The sequence below is a fragment of the Mus pahari genome, chromosome X, assembly GCF_900095145.1.
Source record: "Mus pahari chromosome X, PAHARI_EIJ_v1.1, whole genome shotgun sequence".
Classification (NCBI taxonomy): domain Eukaryota; kingdom Metazoa; phylum Chordata; class Mammalia; order Rodentia; family Muridae; genus Mus; species Mus pahari.
In genome coordinates, this window is record NC_034613.1 from 278,480 (window position 1) to 286,610 (window position 8,131).

The 8,131-nt window shown below is 39.4% G+C and overlaps 1 protein-coding gene across 2 annotated transcripts in view; it reads right to left on the minus strand.

Annotated features, from left to right (window-relative positions):
- Positions 1 to 1,124, minus strand: part of Ezhip (EZH inhibitory protein) — a 2,143-nt gene extending 1,019 nt beyond the window's left edge. The window contains exons 1-3 of one of the 2 annotated variants that reach the window (XM_021187269.1): positions 938 to 1,124; positions 272 to 601; positions 96 to 202 (exon numbers count right to left, since the gene is read on the minus strand). In XM_021187269.1, coding sequence (XP_021042928.1) covers positions 96 to 202; positions 272 to 601; positions 938 to 1,124 — 624 coding nt within the window. Of the gene's footprint in view, positions 1 to 95; positions 203 to 271 lie in introns of both variants that reach the window. The other variant, XM_021187268.1, reaches the window with a different exon arrangement.
- Positions 1,125 to 8,131: the final 7,007 nt, after the last annotated feature.

Here is an 8,131-nt window from a genome sequence, read left to right on the forward strand (position 1 = left end):
TCAGGGCTGACGCTCCAAGGACGAGGACGAGGACATGGACGAGGACGTAAATTCCAGCCTGCGCTCTGGGCTTCAGGGCGAGCTTCTGGGCTGACGCTCCGAGGACGAGGAGGTAAATTCCAGCCTGCGCTCTGGGCTCTGGGGCGAGCTTCCGGGCTGACGCCCAATGCACTGCTCCGAGAACGAGGACGTAAATTCCAGCCTGCGCTCTGGGCTTCAGGGTGAGCTTCCGGTCTGACACTCCGAGGACGAGGACGACGTAAATTCCAGCCTGTGCTCTGGGCTTCAGGGCTGACCTCTTCGGGGCTGACATCCGATGCACTCCTCCGATGACCCAAAGGTACAACTCGGGAGCGGAGGACCCAGCCCTCGGGGGTCCCACTGCCTCTGGGGTTAGGACCACCATCACCGCCATCATCATCACAGGGAGCCTGCAGACTGGCCTGTTGACACAGTTCTCGGCCAGCAGGGCTGGACTGATCACTCTCGGCACGGCTGGACGTGGCATGGTGGAGGGCCTCGGGGACAGGAGTAAACACCGAGCCCCGTGCTGTGGTGGAGGCACTCCTGAGGGTAGGCCCTGGGGTTTCTAGGTTCCCCACTGGAAGATCAAAATGGTGGCTGCGGCCAGGCCGAGGGCTCAGAGAAGACTCTGGCTGGGGCGGAGCGGGCGACGCTCGTGCTCCCGGAAGCTGAGGCCAGGCTGCACCTGGGGCCATTAGGCTCCCGTTGGGCTGCTTCCTCTTTCTACTGCTCTTGGTGTGAGGCGGGGAGCCACTGTCACCTTTGTCGCCTTTCCCACCTTTCGGGGTCAGGCTGACCTCTCTCTGGCTTCTCGTCATAGGCCTAGCACGTCCAAGTTCTAGGTCTGGGCCACCGCCACCCTCAGGGTCGCCATGCCGACTCTCAGGCTCAGAAAATGTCCCCAGGTCCTCACCCGCCTTGGAGGTGACGCCGGACTCGGACTCCGCCATTTCGGCTTCGAGGCTCCGGAGGCTAGCGCTGCCTGCCCCCGAGGGGCCACTGCGGCCTCTGGGCCCCAAAGGCCCCGCAGCTTCACCTTCCGACTCGTCAGTGTCTCTGAGCGCCTCCAGCTCCCTCTCTGGAGATGAAGAGATGGCCATGGCGGTGCAACAGCGTCTGAAGGCTTCGGAGAAATGGCTTCTCTCGGAGGCTTCGTGCGCTCAAGGGGCTCCCTGAGAAAGAGCTGGGGAGGATGCTGGGTAGAGACAGACCGGATACAGTGGAGGAGGTGTCGGGCTGGCCGGATACAATGGGAGAGTGGGCGGGACTGGCCAAATTATAGCCTCTGGTTGGTCAGCTCTGAGTCATCTGTTGCTACCCTCGCCAACTTCCTCGAGTTTTCCAGCTGGACCTCCCCACACCTGGCAATGCCTCCGCACGCCCGCCCCCCCCCCCCGGGCGGGAGGAGGCCAGGGAAACTTCAAGTGGTTTCTGGTGTGTTCTGCTATTTCGACCGCACCTGCACCCGCCCCCATCACTTTCCAAGGTCAATAGTCTGAATTTCACAATCCTTCCACCCTGATCTGAGTCGGAACATCTATAGGAATTACCTGCAACATCCTAAATGAGTTCTGACTTTTTGTGATCCGTCCGGGAATCACTTTAGAGATTTACCACATGCTGACCAATAAGTTCTATCTCCTAAGCCATGTATGACCTTACTGTTCCCCTTTAAGTAACCAGGTGACCCAGCTAGCGGGTCTGGTAGATTTTAAGTTTGCTGAGAGGTAAACAATTTCAAAGGCAGTGGTGAAGTACACATTGTCTTGGATTTAAAATGTTTGGCAAGGAATGTCAGGTCCCAAACACCCGGCAGAGTTTCACAATTTTCCTGTAAGATGCTCTTCTATGTCTTGCACCAAGGTACAGGTCAGACCGCCTAAGATTCAGCTGATGAATTAACTTACTTGAGCTCCTCTTCTAGTTTTTTTTCTCCATGCGGATTTTAAAGTTTAATATTTATACACATTTTAAATTACTAAATCAGGGCTGTGGTTTTTCGTAACCCGAAACAGAAAAGTAAATGTACCAAAACCAGCACCTAAATTTTCCCATACCTACAATCTAATTCTGGGAAAGATTAATTATATCATTGTAGACTGGCCATTTATACATATTTCTTAGTTTTATGAAAATAGAATTATTCATGCATAAGTATTTTTTGTAACTTGTTTGGGAGGAGTGGTATCCAGAAAATACATTTTCCATGTCAATGAATACATGATGACAAGTAGCTAGGTGTGGTATCTCACACCAGTGATTGTCGTACTAGGGAAGAGTGAAATGAGGATTTCAATTTGAAGATCACCCTAGGGCCTGGTGAGATGGCTCAGCAGGTAAGAGCACCCGACTGCTCTTCCGAAGGTCCTGAGTTCAAATCTCAGCAACCACATGGTGGCTCACAACCATCCGTAACGAGATCTGGCGCCCTCTTCTGGAGTGTCTGAAGACAGCTACAGTGTAGTTACATATAAAATAAATAAATAATTTAAAAAAGAACCTTATTAAAAAAAAAAAAAAAAGAAGATCACTCTAGGCTACATGAGACCCTGTCCAACAATGAAGTATTTAGGAAGGAAACATATGTTTTCTAACATTTTCTTTCTTTCTTTCTTTCTTTCTTTCTTTCTTTCTTTCTTTCTTTCTTTCTTTCTTTCTTTTCGAGACAGGGTTTCTCTGTAAAGCCCTGGATGTCCTGGAACTCACTTTGTAGACCAGACTGGCCTCGACATTCTTATACTGACCAATATGTATGCTCTCTTTATTTTTTTTTCATATCAGTGTAAGACACACATCACCATACTTACTAAAGATTGTTCATATACTCAAATATGTCTTTATTATGGATACATCCTGAGGAAGAAATTCTTGGTATAAGCCTATGCACATTTATAATTTTAGCAGAAACAAACGGGACACTTAAAAGAATGGATTAGCAACTGGACTTGGACACAAAAATAGAATAGAATGGTGTTTAGTGTCTAATAAGGTAGAATGACAAATGGATTCAAAACAGAAAGCAGAATGTGATGAAATTGAAACTGGGTACACACTAGAATGAAATGGGGAAGGAAATGCATACTCAAACCTTATGATATGGACAACTGAATAGAATATAATGGACAAAACCAGAATGGAACAAAAAGCACCTAATACATGAAAGAAAAATACTGCATCTGAAAAATGAGGGAAATAGAGTGTCAAGTGAAATATTAAAATAGTAAGGAATCAAAATGGGACCGGTTGGGTCCTGGAATCATTTAGTATAGATTTTAAAATACCGGACAATGATAGTCCATATATGTGGAAGTGTGTGTGTGCACACACGTGCAGGTGCTGCCTGTGGGCTTGTTGCCTGATCCTTTTTAGAAGAAGTGTGCCACTGAAGGTGAGCTTTTAGTGAGGCCTAGTGTCTACTTTCTTCTTGCTGCCTGGGGATCCAGATGTAGAACTCTTAGCTACTTCTGCATCAGTATGTCTGCCTGCATGCTTGCCACCATTCAAAACAATGGACTAAATCTCTGAAATTATATACAAGCCCCAAATAAATGCTTTCCTATAAAAGAATTCTCATGGTCATGGTGTCTCTTCACAGCAGTAGAGTACTGCCTACAACATATATTTATCAGGTTTTTTTGGAACAAGATTATCCAACTTTAAAAGAAAAAGTATTTGTAAAAAATGTAAAGCCTGCACATAGCAAATATTATAATAAATTAATATAGTCATGAGCTGTAAAATAAATATTATAAAACTGAATTATATTTCTCTATACTAAGATCAGAAATAATGTAAAGAAAAATTTGAAATGTCATTTTCTGTAACATGAGAAAGTATCAAGCACCAAAATAATAAAATCTCACAAGATTCTTGGACAGAAATCACTGTATCATTCTTGAAAGAGATTAAAGCAAGCTGCCATTAATCCAAGGTGCAGCATGGTTAACTGTGGGTTAGAACAGAACTTCTTCAAACTTTTTCTGTTCATTGTTCCCGCTAATAATAAATCATAAATTTATTTTTAAATAGTTTTCTAGTTACATAAAATCTTGTCATTTATTAACGATGATTGTAAACTTTCATACTAACAGGATGGATGGCCCTATTTTTTTGCATAAAGAATCAAATCTTCACTGAATATTTGATATTTCAGAACATAGAACATCTTCAAATATTTTCAGAGTTTATCAAAGCTCTCTAATTGCCAGAGTCTAGAATGCTGCTTTATATAAAAATGAAGCATAAATTTTTAATAATAGAAAATGTTTGGAGTAGGTTTAGAGCTATTTCAGAAATTATTAGAAATTCTGTCACAATTCTAAGCAAATTCCAAGTACATTTTATGAATTTCAAGTCAGAAACTCAAAAGATAATTTTAAAAGTCAAACATTGTAACTAAATCATACAAGTATATTTTGTGAAGTTCCAAGTACATCTTATGAAACTCAAGCCAGAACTCAAAAGGTAATTTGAAAAATCAAACATTCTAAACGAAATAAGCCAAGTACATTTTATGAAACTCAAAGGCAATTTAAAAAAAATCAAACATTCTAACTAATCTAGAGAGAAGCTAATATTAGATACACTGAGACATAATTATAAAAATATTACATGTTATCCTTTTAAATAATTAAGCCATAATGGTTCTGTAAGAGCAAAAAAAAAATCTTTGTATCATTAGAGTACTGTAATCCATAACGAGCAGCAGTCTGAGCTGATGTGTTTCAGGTACCAGTAAGACCACTATGTGATGCTAAAGTACGTGCCTGCTGTGTTTTGAACCAAGTCCAAAATGCAGTTTGAGGCAGGCGAACTCTGTCCCAAACATCTATCACACTCATTATGCATTTGATATTGAAGTTTTTGTTAATGTGGAGTACTCTATGCTGCCAAAATTTTCCAGACCCCCCCACACACACAGTTCAGTTAAACAACTCAATATGGAGCTGCCTATTATCCACAGTTTAATTAGCTGATGATAAGTAAAATGATATTACAGAATTTAAAGCAAAATTCTCACCAGAATTATATACAAAGCGCAACGGAATGACACACAATGAAAATGACAAGGGATTCTTTCTTTGTCAGTGGAAATTGGGAAACTGATTATAAAATATACATTTTTAACAGAAATTCGATATCAGGCAAAGTCATTCAGAATAAGAAATTTGAGGGACTTTTACTGTTATTTGTGTATACAAATAGTTTATTTTTATAGGAATAAAGATAGGAATATCTTTATTCACATAAAAACACATTGAGCAACAAAGAATAAAGAATTCACAAACAAGGCACACTTAAGGGATCAACCCACAGCAAAACTAGCAGAACAATGCCTAGGATGGAACAACAGGCAAAAATGAATGCAGTCAGGGCTGGACTAATTGGTCATGAAGCCATAGACATAAATGTGGTATCTAACCAGAGTCATACACAAAAAATCAATTCCACAATATAAAGCTTATATCTGAAATATTATAAAGGACACAAAATCATTAATAATTAAGGAAGCCATTGACTAAGCACACACCATAAACAACAAATCAAGAAAAATGCAATTAAACATTAGCACAATAATTTCAACAGCTAATTCACAAGATATGATGTTCAGTGGACTTACAAATAAAATTCTGCTCCGAACTTTTGCTACAAATTAAAATCATAGGAAGATACCGGTAAGCATAGTTAGCATCTATAAGGGAAAACAGAAAACCTGCCATCCTCAAGAGTGAAAGAGGCTATGAAGGACTTTTGAGGATGTAAGCTGGTACCTCAACTTGAAAAACTGTTTGGCAGTATGTATTTAAGCAGAACTTAAGCATTTTCTATAACCCAGTGATTCTATGTGTGTTTGTTCTTTTATGTAACAGCCACAAATGGGATGACTTAATACAGTGGCCACTTATTAGTTCGCAGTACTGAAGGTTTAAAGGTCTATACTGGCCATGATGGGTTATCTATGCAGTGACAGGGTGGAATCAGTCAACCAAGTGTCACTTCTATGAGAAGGAACTTATTTCTAAATTTAATGAGTTTGGGGACAGAATTTGTTTCTAGTCATATATCCTAGAGACCTTATGCAGTTCCTTTCTACAACACCTCCCCTCTATATTCCTTCCTATAGATACAGTCTTTCATGACGAGCACAGTTCAATTTAAAACCTCACCTTCTTAGTTCTGGTCTACTCAGAATAACCTCCTTAAATGAGTGACTACTGATGGAACCTAGATATATTTGTGGAAAATCTCCTTTCTCACACACAAAACTTCTCATCATATATCACAGACTCTTCTTATTTGACAAGAGAGAATGGCACAAGATCCTTAGGGGTCATCTTGGAATTCTCCCTATCAATCTGTCTCCAGGATCCCAGAATCCAGGCTGCTCCACATAGAAAAGCTGTTTACACCATCCAACATTCTTTTACGCTATCACTTCTATTCCAAAACTTATCCAAATTGCACCACATATATCTGATTCCTGATTATCATCCATCCAGTACAACTTCTGGAATATAGAGCTTCATGGATTGTGCATGAGTGATACTAAAATGATAGGTTACCTTTCCTAATATTATAGCACACAATGATGACATTTTATCTATAAGAATTGTGGCTTAATATGAGGCTGAATGGAAGGGCAGGAAGGAGGTCAAAGATACAAAGCTGATTTCAACTTTCTGCCCAAGACAATTAAGGGATTTTCCAAGATGATTTAGGCTTTCTCTATTATCTCCATAAAAGCGCCCAGCCTTTGTTTCCTACATAATTCTAAAGCTTTGCCTACCTTTTTAAGTGCCTGCACTGCCTAGGTTAAGATTTCACTTGATTAGTTCTACCCCACTCAAATTATATCCTTCCTGTAAAGGCAACTGGTTGGTGACTTTATTTGCATTTACAAAATCCCCTTTTTTCACCATAAGCCTAACATACAAGAGAGACCCCTTAGCCTACACAAAGATTGTGCTCAGTAGAAGATGACAACAAAGACAAGGGTCACACAGGACAGTTATAGAATTCTGCTCACCACACAATCAAAGTCTATATATGACAGACATGTATAGTCTTCACAGTGGCATTATTAGAAATAGTCACAAGTGACAATTCAAATATCCATCAACAATTTAATGCACAAACTGTGGTATAAAATATCTTTACATGTAAAAAAATGGACAGATCTCAAAACATTAGTAGTGAGCAAAATAAACCACTCATAAAGTTATTCATGAGTTACAAAAATTTGTCTATAGAACAAAAACAGCCAAAACAAATTTATACTAACATAGGTCATAATAGATGTTCACTTATATGAGTAATAACTAATAAAGAAATAACTGGTTTCCTGAGTTGTCAAAAGTGTTTTAAATCATTGCTTAGGTGGTTATTACATGCATATATTTAGTTTTGTAAAATGTCATTAACTTGAACCTTAAATTATACATGCCCCTATTGGAATGTTATCCTTAAATGAATGCAAAAATGTACCAGAAAAATAAAGTATGAAAGAAAAGAAGAATTGACAAAAATATACTTAAGACTTGGAACCTAATACTAGGTACATCTAAAATCAAAGATGCTTTAAAAAGCAAACATTTCATGAATCATTTCTACATGAACTTTGACCTCAATTGACATGAATCTATATTAAAATGATATTTATGTTTCATTGCAGAATTACTGTTTTGTTAGATTCAGAAGTATCATTTCTGACTTTGTTGTGGATCTTACATAATTAACACGGTATAAAGTTTTTGAAACATTTGTTCCTGAGAATTTCAGACACAAAACTGTGTATTATGGTGGTAGAAGACAAATCAAGAATATGAGAACTACTAATTCAGAAAATTTAACAATCTTGTTAAATCCATTAAATATTAATCATATGTTCTCCTTCAAATTATAGCTATAATGAATAAATTAATATATTTCCTAATAATATACTATGGTAACATGACTAGAAAAAGACTAGGCTATGACAGAGTTATACCTACTGTTGAATTTCACTCAGTTTTACAAAACAGAAAACCCATGTTAATAAATTAGATTAATCCATGGAGATCTCTCTCTCTCTCTCTCTCTCTCTCTCTCTCTCTCTCTCTCTCTCTCT